The 19,581-nt window shown below is 35.7% G+C and overlaps 1 protein-coding gene across 2 annotated transcripts in view; it reads right to left on the bottom strand.

Moving 5' to 3' along the window:
* The window catches only part of COL3A1 (collagen type III alpha 1 chain), a 53,838-nt gene extending 37,998 nt beyond the window's left edge, over window positions 1-15,840 (bottom strand). For both annotated transcript variants that reach the window (XM_062579341.1, XM_062579342.1), the window contains exon 1: window positions 15,630-15,840. In XM_062579341.1, the coding sequence (XP_062435325.1) occupies window positions 15,630-15,708 (79 nt within the window). In that variant the 5' untranslated portion in view covers window positions 15,709-15,840. The remainder of the gene's footprint in view (window positions 1-15,629) is intronic.
* Window positions 15,841-19,581: the final 3,741 nt, after the last annotated feature.

The following is a 19,581-nucleotide window of genomic DNA, read 5'->3' as shown; positions in this document are numbered from 1 at the left end:
GAGCAACAAAATTCAGAAAGCTTCAGTCAGTTAAGAAAGCAATACAAAAATAACACTACTAAGACTTTCAAAATTAGGTAAGTTACCAGTAAACATTGTAGAAACTGTAAGAAGTCTTAGATTATAAATGTAAGTATCAGTGAATGTATTGATTAATGAAATAAGAATTTTTTCCATGAATAATTACAAAAAAATCTAGATTTAAAACACCAAATCCAAGAGAAATAGCTATTTATGTACCTAAACGGTCCTTACAACTTTGATATCTGAGTAATGAGGATTAAGTTAATCTTTTTTTAAAAAAAAAACAACCATTCAAAGCTCTGCCATTAAAATTACCGCTGGCTCCAGATGAAAATTCTGAATATCATCAAATTATCATAATAGTCCTAATCATGTAGTGCAAGACTGAGTCCAATTTTATTACTGAAGTGAACTCTTACAAGTTGTATATTCCCTTTTTCTTTTCCTCACATGTGGTATTTCATCTCCATTACCTACCTTTTCCACTGATGCTGTTTACAGCACATCAGTCTATTTTTTCTCTTTACATTCTTTGCTTTGCTTTTTCTGTTTTTGTGAGTATCTATTTCTATACCCATGCTCTTTGGTACGTACCAACCTTCACATCCCACTGATACATTTCTCCTCTGTTGTACTCTTCTCTCTTTGTTCTGTTTCTACACTTTTTCTCTCTCCTCATATTTCTTCTTTTTCATCTCCTCTTTTGTCTTTACTCACATTCATCTTTCCCACAGTAGACACTTTCCCATTTCACCTTCCCTTAATCCTCTTGTCTTTCACACCTTAACAGTCCACCTTCTTTTCTCCCACACTCAACAGAACTTATTTTTGGAGACTTTGATCCCTTCCTAACTCCTCAGTCCATTGCTTTTCCTTCCTGTTAACCTGACCTTTTTCCCTTATGTCATCCATGAAGTTCATCTCCTCCTCCTTGCACTTTATCTGAACTCATACATAAGGGCAATACAATTGAGATTTCTCAGCTAGCTGAGTAGGGTAACAGAATGGGGATCTCAGAACAGGGTCCAGCATCAGATAGTTTTTTTTTTTTTTTTTTTTTTTTCACTCAGTCTCCATTCCCCTACAAACTTTCTGCTTACACCTGCTTATACTAATTCTTCACTTCAATTATAAAAGTAGAAAAGTAGAAAATATTAACTTGTCAAGACTGATGCAACTTATGGTTAAGAGTTGTTCTTGACTACTAGATTGATTAGAACAATAACAAGATATAAATACCTTTAACCTATAAACATTTTATATTCCTGGAAGAAAGATGATGGGTAATGTTTTTATTTATCATACACTACGAAGGCTGAAATGTATTTTAGAAATGGCAGTTGCAACATTATGAATGAAATTTTCTTTATAATAGTCTCTCTAATCACCTATGAACTGAACTACAATGTTGCAAAAGATGAGTAGCACTGTTTATGAGTGATTCACTATACAAAAGAAGACTCAGAAAGCACTATACTGTATATGGCAAAACACTTGCAAAGCTACTGAGGAGCTCAGTACTTGTTATCCATGTAAAAGTCAGATATACTCTGATGAACATAGACCCATTCACTCTAGAGCAATGTACTCAACAGTCACTCCACTTACATGCTTTTTCAGCTCCACAGGTTAAAATATCCTTCTCATTTACAAACATAATGAAGAATCAAAGAGATAATTTTCTTTTTAAAGAAAAAAAAATGCCTCACAATGTGACTGCTATAATTTTACAGTAATAAGAAAATAAAATAGTTCCTTGTTTCTACAAGGTTGTCATTCCGTTATTCCACAGTAGATGGCATCATTCAACAGAAAGAAAGACTAACTAGACATCTGGATATAATGACATTCATACTTGTTTCCAACTTTCTGGACATTGTTAAATGAGTTAAGAAATAAGCTAGGAGAATTGCAGTGAAAATCGCTGAAGCCTTTGGCAGGATGAAAGTCTTAAAAAAGTTTTCCAGAGAAAACTTACATCTGGGATGACTTAGTCAGTTCAAGACACCTCCTCTGTGCTCAGATGTCAATCTGTGTGTCAGCATGATATGACATAATGCATTGCACATTGCTCATAAAGATTTAATACTAGCTCCAAAATACTTTGAAAAGCTGATTTGTGCTAATGCACTGGCAAGTAATAGGAATAATAAGTTTTTTAAAAAGCTGACTTGTCTACTTCTAAACTTGCGGTAAAATAGTCATTTACTTGCCTTAACCAGTTTTTCTTACTGATTTCCAAACACACATATTAATTTAAGTTTTCAAAAAATATTAAAACTGAAGAGGATTGGCTTATGGCAATGTCATTTCTTATTCTACTTCTTAAAGCCCTAAACATGGTGGCTGTATAGAACTTCATTTCTATGACAGCTTTTGCAATGGTTTGCTAGAAGCTATATAAATTTCTGATTCATTTTACAAAACATTACAACTTTTTGTTTGAAAATTTGAATAACTTAGCATTTATGCTGTTTCTGGAGCATCCAAAATTTAAAAAATTTCTGTCTTGCTACGAGTGCATTTCCCTGGACAAGCTCTACACGAGCTCTACGCAATTATTTCCCTTCTGCTAAGCAGACTAGATGCTGTATGTAAGCAGACCAGGCAGGCATAGTTGGAAGGAATATTACCACTTAGTCTCAAAGGATCTATGAAAACTGTATATAAAAGTGTTCAAATATTTACAGGGGGAAAAAAATGGTCTCAGGAGGACTGACAGATGTCACTCAGGACAGAATTCTGATTCAAGAGAGGTCAATGGGAATTTTTTGTCGAGTACACTGACCTGAAGATCCAATGTGTGTTATAGTTGCTTTTGGCTTTGTACCTGTATAGGCACTCTAATCATGACTTAAGCACATTTGGCAAAAGGAAAAATCTCCTAATAGTTTCCTCAAAACCCACAGCTTCAGGCAAAGTAAAATCTCCAGCTATTACGTTAATAAAAGATTCACATATCCCATTTGCAGAGCTGTGACTAAATTGCTAGAAATTAAAGAATGTCTTGAACTTGTCTGCTTCTGTCTCAGACAGGGCAATAGTACACACACATATGACTCACTGTCTTTCAGCAGCAGTTTGGGAAGCTTGAGAAGCAAACCTGAGAAACTATGATTTTCTAGAATCTGCTCACAAAGAATGAAGCAAGTTTTCTGTTATTATTTGAAGTGAATCAGATCAAGTCTTTCAAGCTAATCAAAGAGAGATTTTTAAAAGCATTGAAGTGAAGGATCAGAAGCCTTGCCTCTAAATTTGACTGGATCCAGAAGTCAGGAAGAGTCTTTCTGTTGCTCTTCATGGACCTTAAAGAGTATGAAGCTTGTGTTTCCTTATTCTGACCTGGTTTTGGCCGTTTGCTTTACAGAATGACTAATTCAAAATATGTTTTTGCATTTCTTTTATAATAAGTACATCTCTTTATTACATACTAAAACAATGTTGTATGTATTGCTTTAATAATGGGCAAAGTAGAAAGGAAAGACACTACTCAGTTTCAGTGGAAATGTTATAATTCCTCCATATACTGCAGCAGAGTTAGGATTCCATTCCAGCTTCTGAAACGTTGCTGCTTTCCATTTACCGAGCAGAAAAGAATGCCACAATGTCTACCTTGAAGCAAACGGTTTGGGCTCTCTGTCTGGTATTGTGCTGATGTTTATGAAAAAACCAAACATGCTCATTCCATCCTGTGATCAGTAATGGAAACAACGGATTCTCATAATGAACTCACCGGCTTGCTAAGCCAAAACGGTCTAGCTTGTTTGAATTTTGTACAGTTAGGTAAATGCTGAGTACTGGAAAAGTTTGAAATAGTTTCTTTTTCACAGGAGTCAGGACTAACGGTGGAAATACACAAAAAGAAATGGTTTAACAACATGGATTTTTTTTTTTTTTTTAATGTGGAGCCCACAGACATCTCTCAGATGAAACCATCTTAAAACAGTCCACTAACTAATTTAATCTGTTCTGCACATTGCTTGAAGACATAAGGGCCCATTTGGGCTTACTCATCAAGACATTTTTAGATTGAACAGTTCTGCCAAAACAGTTGGCATTTGAACTGACTGCTGTCAGTCGCAGCCATTTTCCTCTAAACTTAGATGCACAGCAAGAAAGAGGAAGCAGCAGCATACAATAATGCTGTTTAGTCACAATGTCAGAAGATACTGCAGAAAGGAGACACATACTGTTTCTCTGGCAACGTATCAGAAAGATGGATTAAGAAACAAAATATCATTACGTCAAGTAGCCAAACTATTCCTGCTCTGAGACCTACCCAGTATGTCTTTCAGATTACAAAATAGGAAAACCAGGTATACACTGGTACAAACAAGCACTTGCATTTTAAATAAATCATTGCTTGTTCCCTCCATTCTTCCAGATAAGGCTCCAAATGCTGAAACTTTTCTGTAGCTTTTAGAAATTTCAGAATTAGGATTAAAAAATGTCCTTATGGCAAATCTGCTACTAAGTAAAACTCAAAGTACCCTTATTTCTCTTTGCAGATTATCAGCTTTCTCCTGATCTTCTGAAATTTGACTTATGTTAAGAACTATATTTTCTTATTTTCATAAAACTATTATTTCAAAGGTAAAATATTTAAAATAACTGGATCTGTCACAGTGTTCTGTTTGTATAGGCATGTTTCACATATTCCTCTACTCAGTTATGCATGTTGACATTCTTGAACAATGTTCTTCATGAGACTTTCATGCCACATAATCATTGCTTTGAAATAGGGACCAGTGATATCCCACCAGTGATACTGCTCCACAATAGCCTCACTGGTGTTCAGTATGAAAAACAATGGAAGAAAAGCCCCCTCTTTTCAAAACTGCTGATGGGAAAACAAAGAAAAAGGGTTTTTTCTTTTGTTTGTTTGGTTCTTTCTACTGAACTACTTCAAACTGAGACATTCTAGGGGTAGGAGAAAGCTGAATGCTGTAAATATGTATCATCTTGCCTCTTTTTTCAAGTTGCTCAGATAATTGTTACTCCTGATTCTGAATTTATAAATGCCATTTTGAGAAAAAAAGGTCTGACATATAGAAGGGATGGTTGAACTCTTTTTGTTGTTAGCTAATTCTGGCTTTCATCATTTTTTTTTCCTTTTCTTTTTTCTTTTTAAATGAGGGAGAAAGATATTCTTGACACCTATCCTCTATTGAGATGTTTTTCTGGGACTTCTCTGAAGTCCTCTTTGAATATATTGACCCTATAACTCAGATGATAATATTTATACTCCTACCTTTTTATTAGAGGTAGACTTGTTTAGATACAATCTGCATTTAGAATTTAGGTGAATCTCCCTTGATTGGGATCACACCTAAAGAATGTATCTTCCAACCATTGCAGAGTGAGTCGAAGGTCTTCAGTTTCTGAAAGGATCATATTTTAATAAGGGCAACTTTTTGCATTAGAGAAGGCCACACAAAAAATAAGAATCTTAATTCAGTTCATTCAATGCCTTTAAAAGAGAAAATTGCGTAATTTTTCAGTCACTCTTCCAAACACCAGTAAAAGGCCTATGAGATTTTTCCATTCCCTCTATTCTCAGATTACAATATATTTTTGGCACATCACCTTTTGTGCCATTTGGTGTCAACTCTAAAAATAAGCAACAGGCTGAAATCAGTTACTTGTAGTTATTCAATTGCAGTGCTGGTATAAATTCTCACTACTCTGCAGTAATCTGATTTTAATGTGCTCCTTGTCTTTACAGGGAGTGATAACAAATGGCACAAAAATTTGTGTCTAAATCCTAAACTAAACAGAAATTGACATAAATTCAAAGCTCTGATGTTATTACAGATGATTTTACGGATTTGTTTATGAGTTTCTTTAAAACATATATCCTTTGGCAGTCAGTGAAGACTTCTACAGACAGAGTCATAGTGTCAAGGTAATCTTAATTTTATCCCATAAAAAGCTGCCCTAACGTATTTCTAAGAAGGAGCAACAGCTCCATGCTCAACATTATTAGGAACGATTTAGCAGAAAAATGTATAAAATACAGCACAACATTTTGTCAGATATCTAAAAGAAAAAAAAAAACAAGGTATGTGTTAAAGATACGTACTTCTGCATTTTTGATTTTAGCTAGGACTACAAATAGATTATAGTGTTGGAGAGTTTTTGCAGCATTTCTTGCAGTAGATCTGGCAAAAAGAAAGAAAAACTGGAAAAGTCATTGTGTACAAGAATGTTTCCCAGACCAGTCTGTCAGATTCAAAGTACTGTGAAAGTAACAATCATATTGTTAGCTACCACATGAAAGTGAACCTCTTAAAACTGGTAATTGCTGCAAGTTGCTCTACCTAGACCCTCATATAAAATACTGTGGAGTCTCAACTATAACTACTTAAATCAGGATACTTGAAGTTTCTTATAAGACAAAATCCAAAGACCACAGGTAGTGGTGGGAGAAGGTATGATTTGGGGGGCTTCTTTCTTTTTTTGTCTAACTTTGCAATTAAAACAATTTTTATCAGGTAATTAAAACTTAACAAGGGGCATGCTCTTATTTTTCATCCTAGCAGAATGAGAGGACTAAGAATTTTATGCAATGCTGCTTCTAGGCCTTGGAAGAAATCAGTTTGATTCAATACCTTTTTCCTGAGACAGAAACAGATAGGGAATGTTATACTGCAGCATAGTACATATGGTAATAATATTTACATTTTCAGATACATTGGACAAAGTCATTCCCAGTGCAACTCCATGGCTGTAGTGAATTTACATCAGAGGCGAGTAAAGCAGCAGCAGGTCAAACCTTACACTAATGTAACTCCCTGCACAATTTTATTGAATTCCATATAACTACAGAAGTTGGAAGTAAATGAAAGATTTGGTTCCTGCATTTTGTATTCCAAAGATGTATTAAAGAACTCTGGCATATTGCCCTAAGAAAAGAATAGTATCTTTGGCTGCTAATAAATTAAACATTTTTAATTAAGAAGGTTGGGGGAAAAAGGAGATTCTGAATGTATAGCACATCATTAACCTAGCTTCATCTTTAAAACAATTTGTATTCATTGACTCCTTATTCCAGTTTGTTTTAATTCACCCAACATCCATCTTGAACATGTTGTTGGATACAGATGGCAGTATTTAGAATTCTTCTTAATCTGCCTCAGAGTGGAAATTAAACAGCTATTTATAAAATGACTGAGTATAACATTCTTACTAGCAACTTTCTCAGGCTACCAAAGTGAATATTGTGAAGTTTTCTCAAGGAACCAAGGATACCTCCTTAATTTTGAGGCCTAAGCATTTAGCATCTAAGCATTTTCCCAACTAATGCCCTTGTCAAGTAAAGGGCCATGTTTCTAGCATGGTGAAGCCTGTGCCTGCAAGCACAGAGCTGATTTTTATTAATACCAGAGGTCACAAGCATTGGCACTGAAGTGACTGCCTGAAGCCTGGCACCCATTAGCTCTCCCAGGGCTATACAGCAACATTGTCTGCTGGCACAGACTGAGAACAAACAGCCCTGCAGAGCAGGGGAAGGCTACGATGTCTTAAACAGATACAGCCAGATTTATCAGAGGTTATCTGTCAGAGTCCTTAAAAGATATGAATGGAAGAACTTGAGCCAGCAAAATGTGATAAATGAAGAGGCTTTGTATCTATTTTTTTTTCTTCTTTACTGAAATAAGTTTGGAATATGCTTTCTCTCTTCAGCTGCTCTAACAGGAAAAGAATCAGTTGGATTTGAACTCCTCTTTTCACTTTTGTATATTTGTGTTATTCTGTTCATGCTAAAAAGGGAGATCTAAAAAGAGGGCCACCCTGCCAACATCTAAGCCACCAACAGGCTTAGAATATTGTACAAAGAATCTTACAAATATCAGAGCAGATTTCAATTGCTCTTTCCAAAAAGTCACAATTCCCACCACGCAGCCTATTGTTTGCTTTCACTAGAACATTCTTCCTTCAGCAACTGGCACGGAACAGCCACCACTCAGTAGGGAAACAAGCAAACACCAGACAGCAGATCTAAAGCCAAATACAAAAAATATATATAAATTTTTAAAAGACCCTCTCATGAACATAGAAATAGCTAAAGGAAAACATGGCGGATGCAGTTCATTTGCTCTTTGATGCTTAGTGTGGCTATTACACTGAACATCAAAGGAACGATGAGCGATGCTTCCCATATTTTCCATTAGCTGTATTCAAGTGAGCAATTGTTTCTGTCATGTCTATTTGAAAAAGGAGCTGTAATTCTACTCTTGCCTCCTTTCCAAAAAGAAAAGAGCAAGAAGAAAAAGAGGGAGTGAGAGAAGTAGCAGCACAAAGGCACAGAGTAGGGGAAAATCATACATATTTGCAAAACATGTTTGCTAATGCACTGACTGCTCACTGGGTGTAATTTTCAGTGGAAACAAATTATGTCCAGAAATTTTCCAAGAACTGCTAATATTGAATTGCTGTGAGAAGTAGTTTCCACTCACAGACCATCCTGTTACACCTACTACTGCAAACATGCACGGAGTCTTCTCATGATTCTAGTGTCCATCACATTACTAGACCTGGGAGTAAAGCTGAGCTTAAATCTAGCATAGTTGACCACAGAAGTTTTTGTACACATGGAAGCAAATCTTTTACTGGCCTGGCAGGATAGTAAAGGTTTCCATATCACCTTCCAGTGTAGAAAACAAATTAAATGAAATCAAAAAACAGCAGTAAAGAGGGATGCTTTCAGGATTGGTCTCCTGAGGCTATGGACACCTTTGTGTTTCTCTGGCTTATGTTCAATGGCTTATTCTGGTACAAACTCAGCTACAGCCTTAAATCTACAATTTTTATCCCCCACGTCTTTAGATTCATTGGGGTGCCCCTTTAGCCATAAGTAAAGACTTAGTCTTTTCAAATTAAAAAAACATATTCAGTCTTAAAAAAATACATCTTTCCGTTATTATCACATTCTTCCTTATTTAATGTCCCATGCATGCTTTCTTTTCCCTGGCAGGCATTTCTTTCACAGAGTATTTGTGAGAATCAAAGCAAGACAAACATGTGCAGACATTATTAAAGGGTGTACTATTTTCCTTCTCATTCTGATAGTTCATGTTTAAATGAAGGGTTTGACGTAAATAAGGGAAAATGGAAGTAGTCTCTTAACTAATCTGAAAGGAATCTCCTCTGCTGTACTTTCACTAAACAAAGGCAGAAGTCCCAGAGCTGAAGTTTACTCAAACTAAAGCCAACAAATGAATGTTGTTGGAGGGGGTTATAGCATGTTTTCCATTGTCATTTTGACATGAAACAGGCAGACATTTCAACTTTGACTGCAAAATCAGAGACAACAGGATTGATTTTGAAGTAAAAGTAAATAAAATCAGTGGTTGGAAGAAGGGCTAAATTTTCTCAAGCAAAATGGAAAGAACCTTTCCTAACAAATACAAGATGAGAAAAAATGATTATTTGAAAATACAAATGCAAAATACAATTTATTATGCTGCTGTGTGAAAGATATTGCTCTATATTCAAAAAGGGAATTAATTCTTCCTTGCATCCTTTCAGCATTTAAGATGGGGTTAGGAAACATCTTTATCACTATTAAAATTACTAAAGAGCCTTCCTGACCTCTGTAAAGTCTTACAAATACTCTGATTTGTTACTTCGCTGCAATGATTATCAGTCCACCAGCCAAAACCAGGAGCAAAGGAAAGGTTAATCTCTGAAGCTATTATACAGCATCAGATCAATGTGAGCAGTACTAACGACTCGGTCCTTACACAAAAAATAAGAATCTACACATAAATATGAGAAATTTATTTACCTAAACCATAAAGTATCTGAGTCTGTATTGCATATGGAAAGATTAGAAAATTCTGTAGGAATTCCTCAGAGCTCTTCTAGGGAGATAGTATTTCTTGTCAGGGAAACCATGGCGAGGGCAAAAAGTTTTGCAAAACCTGTGCAACAAAAGCATTATTAGAAGAAAGCAACTCCAAATAGCTGTTCTGCATCAGTAACTAAACCAAACCACTGGCTCCCATATGTAGTAGCAGCATGGCCACTGAAAGACAATTGCAGAGTTACCTTGTGGCAAACATACAACAAACAGAAGATCAGAGAGAGCAGGATGGCCCTAAACAACCTTCCCTCCAGCAGGAATCCCATGTGGGGATCCTGGGCACAGAGCAGCACAGTGATGGCCACAGGCTGTGGCACACTTCCAGACCCACCAACACAGCCCTCAGCAACATCTGAAAGAACCAGTGGAAGTGTTGCTCTCTTAGAGAACAGAAACAAAAAAAAACTCTTCTGGCATCGCTCCTGAATAACAAATTACATGCTCAGTTCTCTGAAGAGGACATATAGAAAAGTGTTGAACAAGGGACAGTGGCAAAGTACTGCTGTAACTGCTTCAAGGTAAAATGATAATACTAAATTGCTTGCATTTTTCTTCCACTTGTGTGGTTTAAGATTATCCATGTCTGCCAAAAATCAAAACCAGAAAATCTCAAGACATACAGGTAGACATGAGGTGCTAAACAGAAATCTTTTCTGCGGGGAGTAAGTCTTAAACCCTTAACCCAGACCCTTAACCACCTTAAAGCTGCACAACTTAGCAAGCTACAAGGAGGAGAAATGAGATAACAGCTTCACGTTAAATCTGAAAACATTTTATTCTATATACTCTTTTCATGTTCTAGCTTTACTTTCTAGGCATTGCCAATGATAAAATGGATTTCGCTTCATCACGTAGAATTTCTGCAGTTATGTTGGAAGCTAATGTAGTCATTGAAGCCCACCAAAAAATATAGGTAACAGCATACCTTTGCCATCATCAACAGTTTTCATCTTCTTAGCTGTGATTTTTGCCTTATTTCATAAACAAGCACAACTGAAACATAATAATCTGGAATATTAATAGACACAACCATTGCGTTAATTTCCACTTCTGTTGGTTTTGAAGAATCATTACTTCAAACTGACAAATGAAAACAAGCAACTGTTACAACAGTTGTGGTTTGTGCTCTTTTCCAGACTACTAATCTACCGTAAAAGCATTAAGAGTAACACAACTTTCATGTTGCCTGCTAGCCAGAGAAAGCATGCTTTGCTACTGCTTGCCCCTATTGGTCGGCTGAACCTTTCAACTATGAAGAGATCGCTACTAATTCAAAACGATAAATATCAGTATGCATCAATTCTATTACTGATATAGAGCATATTTTCCAGATTATAAAGCCAGGTATGTCCCATCCTCTGAACGTTTCTGATTAAAGCAAGGTTTGAACAACAGTAGTCCATAATCAGATAATGACAAATAGATCCTTGCAAGTCTGGTTTATCAGCCAATCTGTGAAACAAAGAGGTGGTAGTAATTCATTCCTTTCTTTCTCTTGAACAGCATCAATTAAAACTAACATGCAGCTGTGCCATTTGCCTATTTCAAACCTCAAAACTTTGTCAGCAACTAGAAGAGGAAATAGGACCTGCTTCTAATCTCTAACACTAAAAAGAGAGCATATGTAATGGCTTCGACTGAGGCCTCAACAATAATAATAGTGCCAGAAGAAATGCCCTTCTACCTCTGCCTCTTCTCCCTGTAATAAAATAATAGATGTTTCCAACTCCATCTCCACTTTCAAAAGCTCAGTCTGCCTAGCCTTAGTCTTAAATTAGAAACAAATACAGAAAACAAAGAAAGGGATATTTAATGGTCTCATTTTCTTAAGGCTAATTTCTTCCAGGGATGCGTGGTCTAGAATGTGTTTATGAAATTTGTCATATTTCCAAGAACACATATATAACTAGTTAGAGGGAGTGGATTCCCCAGGCTTTCATTTAGTCCGATTTTTCCAAACCAGAAAGTGATTTATCACTTTTCCTAAAAATAACCTTGCTTGCAATGTACTTGGTACAAACCATTTAGGATATTTAGAGAAGTAGAGGACAAGAATGGAAGACTCCTGATCTATCATACTTTCATGTAGCCCAGGCTACTTATGAGGGTGTAACAATCTTTTGGCACAGAGTGAGGGTACCAAACATGCATCATCTGGGTTTACCTTCAAGAATCTGGAGGAGGAATCATCTATGCCACCAAAAAACAAAACAAAACAAACAAAAAAAACACGAGGAAAGACAATCATTAGCATTATCCCATTACTCTAGCTAAAATAAAAATGCATAGGTACAGGGTTGCATATAGGTAAAGTGCTAAAAATACCAGGTTGGAGATTCCACAGATACACTACATGCCTATGCTACTATGCAGTACCCATCTACTCCAGTACCCATCTAACTTTTTTCCACTAAAAAAAAGAAGATAAAATGGCTAAATTAATGGCATACCTATTTGTAAGTATTCCTGAAATAATGTCCTTCTGAGTATTTTAATCAGAAATGGCTGTTCAGTATAAGGAGTCCTTTGCATGTTGGCTCCTGAAACCTACATATGATTGCTGTATTTCACTCTAAAACTGTAATTTAGCACTCAGACTAATATGAAAGGTCAGTAAGTCTTCTCAAAGATATTTTAAGATTCATTCATTATCTCCAAAATGAGTTCTTGACCAAACATCCAAGTACTTACATTACAATGAAAGTACTAAATTACTTCAGAGCAAAAAATCAGCTGGAAAAATAATGAAGAGTTTCTGGCTTAGCTGTCATCCAACTTTAACAGCTGAGACACAACAGAGTTTTTCTGATGACCTCTGTGATGTTCCCCCCAAGTCTATTGGATGTTCATCCAAGGTTTGTCGCGCACAGGTGACTGAGATGTCCTTTTTCACTCAGCACAGGCCCAGTTCCACTTCAGCACCTAGGTAAGTGAGGCTGTGAGTGTGCTGCCTGACAAGTATCTCCAGTCTGCCTAAAATTTGTGCTCTCTTCAGAATGAACTTGTCTTTACTGACCCTATGAACCTCAGTTAAATGGGATAAATGTAGGTCATTGGACTAGCAAACGCTTGTAGGAAATAGTATTGTCTGGGTAGAAGACGGATTTCTTTCCTAAAGAAGTACTCAGTTCTTTACATTATTTGGTAGTTTAATATGCAGGATGTAAAATATGCCTTCAAATGATCTATGTTTCGAAACACAGCTATCAGCCACTAGGAGGCATTTTATCTCGAACATGATCGAGGCTTGGCAGTATCTTACGCTAAGAAGTTTAACACAAATCAGAAAACCTAAACTGACTCAAGCTCCATTGCTAGCTATTATAGCAAGACAAAGAAACACATAGCCCAGAGGTACATGTGACTATTCTAAACTTAGTGTGTACTGTTTCCTTAATATCTTGCCAAGTCTTGTCTCCTGGCAGGATTTTCCAAGGAAAATTTTATATTGACTTACATTTGATACAAACCATATAAACATTTTTCTTGACAAGAGAGAGCATTTTAGCATGTCTGGAAATTCTCTTTTGACTCATGGAAAATTTAGCTTCCCAGTTCATCACTGAAATGTACATGAATTAGCAATGTTAATAATCAACTCCTTTGATTACTAGTTTCACTGTGAGAAAAGAATATTGAATTGTATGGAAAGGAACATTCCAAAGAGAGGACAGAATGCAATATATTAAGGGGCAGCTTCTGTTTTATCAGCCTCTCTAAGTAACTCCATCTCTGTAAGAAGTATGGCAATTAGCCCAGTAAGGAAATGTTGCTACAGCATGGACCAGGAATGCGGCAGAGAAATGAGAATACTCCCTCACACTTTTCATGTACATTGTATTATCACCTCAAATTCACTATTTCTTGAGTCAAATATGTTTTGCACTTTAGAAATGGTCAGAGATCATTCCCTTCAAAGTGAAGGGAAGAGACCTGGCACTCAGAGGCCTTTGTTTATTGGGCCAGATGGAATTACTTTCTTATAGTAGATAATCCCTTAGTTCTCATCCCACTGAAAAAAAAATATATATAAAACATTTATTTATACATATATGCATACTATTGCTGCTGTAAGCAGAGAAAGAATACACAGCATCCATTTGCTCAAGTTTAGTATTTTTTCCTTCTCTGAGAATTACTGAAGATACAATTTATGTATTGAAAAATCAGAAACCTGATAAGTGTTACAGTTTATAGTGAATTATATTTATTCTCTACAGAATATCTTTACAAGTACTGTTTTTTCTTTTAAGATACTTTTCAACATCTACCCTGTGTCTATTCTTGGGGAGGAACAGTGCTTTTCCAGATTCATTTGGGCTTTTTGTTGTCGTAGATGATGTTACCTGATTTGCTCATGAGCAGAGCATTCTGAGCTTCAATTGCTCCTTTGCCAAAAGCCTGCTGTTAGACTCATAGTAACCTTCTAGGCAGAAGTTCCTTTCCAGGTATGCTTAGGCATATAGATTTACCATGAAATGGCTAAAGCAACCGTTTTCATGATTTGTATTACATAAACTAGGATAGGATGCGGGTTTAAAAGCATGTGGCTTTGCTTTACTGCAGTACAGTTTATTTGGCTGCCACTTACCAAGTTATTTGTAAAATTATTCATTTCTTTAATATATGAATAAATACATTACAGATTTTTTCTTATCTCTAAGGAAGACAAACGTTGTATCTTAAGGAAGGTCTTGTTTAAAGTGTCTGGCAAGCGGGAACAGAGCACAACCAAAAAAGGTCAGATGTACTTGTGGAATGTCATCTGTTTAACTTAAATATTCATAATACACTTATCTTCACTGTAAGCTAAAGCTGAATACACTGTAAGTATATTATTGTACACAAAGTTTTGTTTTTCTCTAAATTCTATGTTCTTTCTCTCTTTTTTCTTTCTTTCTTTCTTTCTTTTTTTTTTTTTTTTTTTTTTTTTTTTTTTGGTGTTCTCTGTTTTTCTCTGTAAACATATGCATACATACATTCACACAAACTCCCAGATACCATCAGCTGTTAATCAGTCTCATGAGGGATTAAAACAGCCTGTAGATGCATGATTGAAGCTATTCTAGCTGAGGGAATTAATTCACCCTTCTGCTTTATATCAAAAGTGAAAATCCTGTAAACTGAGTTATTTTCATGTAGCACTCAGAAAATCCTGTAAACTGAGTTATTTTCATGTAGCACTCATAAAAACCGCTTCATGAAAACTTATTAGAATTTTAAGGCTGTTTTCCACGCACAAATTGTTTTTCTTTTTCCATTTTTTTTTTTTTTTTTAAACAAACCCATGCTGCGGGGGAAGGCATCCTACAAGTACAAAGGAGTACTCCGACTAAAAAAGCTGAAAGCAAAAACTTACTGTTTGTGACAAATAAGTTCCAGACTGTGCAGAGCTAGCATTTAAGATGTTATTCCAAGATTTAAAAGAAATAGCTTAAAAGCTCTCCAGTGTCTGTAATATGAAAACAAGAAAGAACAAGAACAAATGCAGCTGAGGCACAGAGCACTGTACAGTCCATTTAACCACAGAAAAAGCAAAGCAAAGAGAAACCTTTGGGATAGTAATGCATACTCCTGCTACTTTCATCTTCAACATTAACTATCTGACGCTGCTGAATTAGTGAAGGAAAAGTGTTCTGGTGAGATTTGTGAATACATTTCTTATAAGCTACTAAAATGATTGGTGAAATAAAAATAAAATCAGTACATTAAATCATAAGAAGCTTGAATTACTCACCGTCTTGTTGTGCCAAAATAAGTGAGGGTTGAAACACGGCAAGAATGAGCAAAGTCACTTTTTGCACAAAGCTCATCATGTCTAAATATTAGACATGAGACTCTCTGTGCAAAAATAAAAATGGGGGGGAAAGAAAAATTTATTCAAAGTAGCAACATCGGTTGTTCCCTGCCCTTCCAGCACCGGGCCATGTACAGAACTCAGCCACAAGCATTTCCCAGCTTTGGCCTTAAATAGGAAAAAAATTGGCTTACTTCACTTTTCCACCCCCTTTACTGAAATATGAGAAGAAGACCCATCCCCTAACTGTAAATGAATGATTAATATTTCTCTTGGCTTTAGAGAAGTATAAAGTCAACTAAACAAGATAAACAGCACATCTGGAACTTTTGTATGTATATGAAATGCATACTGAGACTATATATGAACAGTTAGTGTATGCTGTGTGAGCACTACATGTATGCGAAAAAGAGAGCTTTACAGTGACCTCTCTGTGGTAAAGGATTTTTCATGTAAATGAGAAATCAATGGATATGGCTCAAATAACTTTTGTGATTCTTAGCACTTCCTAACAAAAATAAAAGGTACCTGATGTGGCCATAGAAACTGAAAGAATCTCCGAATTTGAAGAACAATCATGGATATTTACGTTAATGAGCAATCAGCACTAATGAAAGTGAGGCATTAAAATTGCAATGCTTCTGTTCCAGTGCTTTTCTCACCATCTCTGCCTCATGCTATGGTTTTGGGTGACCTGAGAAAAAGTAAAAATGAAAGAGTTTATGAAAAAGCTTATGAAAATCTCAAATCCTTCATAAACTAGAACTTTTCAAATAATTCAAGTTGATGCAGTCATTACAGTATTTTAAAGGAATGTACCACCTTTTCTTCACTGTTTACTCCTCATACAACAAAAAATCTTGAGACTACTTTTTTTTTTTTTTTTTTTTAATCTGAATTCCTTCTTTATTCCATACAACACTTCACTGAGAAGTGTTCAGGACACAGACTTATCTCCCAAATAAGATTGCTTAAGCAGGTTTTGTTAGGAAAAGTTCTTGTGATCGGAGTTTTATTTACAGATTTGGAAGACTTCAAAATGCGTTTAGAAAGCTGTCACAATGTGCATCTCAGCTAAACCAATGATCAAATTAATTGCTGTTCTCAGTCAGTTAATTGAAAGAGATGAATTTGGTCCAGTTTGTGGACTGCTGGAGTACTCATTCATTTGTTCTTAAATTTTGCTGAGATTACAGTAACACAAGGAATCATCTCACCTATAAGGCATTTATGTTATAAGCTGTCATCCCCCAAAAGGGACCTATACCTCAGCATACATTAAGAAAAAAAAAAAGGTCAAAACAGCTTGAGGTTATCTTTATATCTGATAGGAACTGGGCCTCTTTTCAAAATGTATTTATTTGAAACACATTTGCACTTAACGTGGAAATCTCTCTTCTGCCAGGATCATTCAAGGTGGAAGCAAGTGTGACGATATCTTAATTAATTTGATGTCATTTATATTCTGCAGGGCTGATCTGCACCTCAAACACTCCTAAAGTGCAAGTAGCTTGACATATTTCAAAGGAATTACATGCCACTTTTTCACATGAATTAAATAATCCCTAATTCTCCACATTTTCTGTATTGGGATGGTAGAGTTGTTTCATGGTACTTTTGGTTTTCATAAGCATTATTGCATTAGTTAATAAGCTAGGTTATTTGGTTTATAAATTTCAGGTAGCTACAAACAAATGGAAAGCCCCTTCCTATTAAGCTATCCGAGTATATAAGAAAAAATGTTTCAGATTTTCATACACATGCCTACAATTTATTTATTTATTTATTTAGCCCATTTGACCATGCCAAACATTTCTCTATATTTCTTAAAGTTTATCCAATCTTTTTTCCATTTATGCTTCCTATGCTTTCCTTCATAATCATTCAATTCAAATTTAAATTTTAAGAACAGTTCTAGATTGTTCAACTTGGACATGAAACTAGGCCCTAACTTGACTACAAGCCCAGACTGCAAACCAGTTATACCTACTAATTCCTTTAAGTATTAGAGTATCAACCTGAGTGTTTGAATTTGTACAGAAATTACAGTGGCAATTCTGAGGTTATATATAAATATATATACATATATATATATTATATATATATTGGGTACTTATACACACACACATACATATATATATACACCCAATATAGCTTAATGGATACATTCCATAAAAAGCAAAATAATCAATGGACCGACCTTATCTTCTTTAGGTCCTGGAGTCCATTTGCTGCAGTTCAGCAAACAATGAATGGCAATGATCAGCTGCACTGAAATTTCTCATTAGTGCCACACTTTCACATAATAGTGGATCTAGAAACTATTTCATAATTCTAGTGAAAACCAAGGAAGCAGATGCCATATACTGTCATGAATTAGTTCCCTTTGACTGGACATTCACATTTTTTCTTCAGATTACTTGCCTTGACCAGATTGTGGTACAACTCCTTTTCTTGAACATACATGGACACTTTACAAGCAAACGCTTTCTTTTTAATTCATCTTCACAGAAATAGGCCCTCTATAAATCCAGCTGCTGTATGCCTCAGCAGTAGGATTGATTCTTGAGTCTAGCAGAATATTTTGTGAGTAGGCTTGGGTAATACTCACCTTTTCAGGAATGTAATGGCTTGGCAGCTAAATTAGATTGTAAAAAGGTACTCAGATCAGAATCAAAGTATTCATGCATCGAGGCAATCTGGAACAATTACTGAACAGCTACTGAATGCTCTTCAAAAAGAGCAATTGCTCTTTTTAATGCATACCACGAAAGATATGTAGACCAGAACTATTAACCAGCCTCTACATCAGATTACTCTGGAGTATTCATGCTCCTACTTTTGAAATTAGGCATTCCTTCTGTATATTTCAGTCTTGTGGTCAGAGACTTTCTGCTTCAGAATAATAAATGAGAGACAATTTTATATATTTGTCAAGTGACTTCAGGTTTACCTCTACAAAAGTCCTTTAGCAAACGATCTGTAAGTTTAAAAGTTCCCAAAGTTCTGACCTGTAAAACAGGCTGACAGCTATCTCTTTTTTCCAAAGAGAACGTAATTTGAACTTCCAATAATCAGTATTTGTCATTGTCATTATACCTATGTCAGGAATACGATGTTTATAGTTTGCTCTATGTGGATTTTAACCATAGTAAAGAACCTTGGAATTAAAAAAGGAATGTACAGTTCCACAGAGCTGCAAATAGTGACAAAAAGCAAAGCGTGGGTGCATGGGGGGGGGGGGGGGGCAAAAAAGATATGTATTTAGATAAATTCCCCAAAATATCACATCAGTGAAGCCTGGCTTCCAAGCAGGTTTCTAAGAACTCCTGAAAGGAAACTGTTTTCCTCCAACATTGTACTCTTCGGAAAAAAACAGGCTGCTAAAAAAATGCATCTATGACACTGCTTTCTCTTTAAGCTCATTTTAAAAAATATTTGAGCTAAAGCAAAGCTTAATTCAAGGCCACTAAACAAAAAAATAAAATATTTTTTAACCATTTCTGTTTATGAGCCAGAAGTAATGCAAATTATGACCAAAGAACTGATGCCTTATAGGATACTTCCAAGAATTAAGGTGGTCATATCAATAGAATTGTTGTATTTATCTCTGACTTTCCATTTCACTGAAATTATTTCCTAAGCGGATGAGAAATCAACTTTTGAGACACAGCCTCTTTTTCACATGTACTTATTCTGAGCTTTGTGCAGCTTCAATAGTTTTCTTCTCTTCTTGCAAAAGTCCTGCAGATATTAATTACAATTCTTCATCTGAGTCATGCTGGGAACTAACTATGTTATAGCACAGCTGTGAGGGCTCTTAAAACAGAGCCAACATTATGACTGTATACTGGTGAAGCAGACAGCACCCACAGCATTTTCTCTTCATAGC

The sequence above is a fragment of the Rhea pennata genome, chromosome 6, assembly GCF_028389875.1.
Source record: "Rhea pennata isolate bPtePen1 chromosome 6, bPtePen1.pri, whole genome shotgun sequence".
NCBI lineage: Eukaryota > Metazoa > Chordata > Aves > Rheiformes > Rheidae > Rhea > Rhea pennata.
This window is presented reverse-complemented; position numbering and strand designations above follow the sequence as displayed.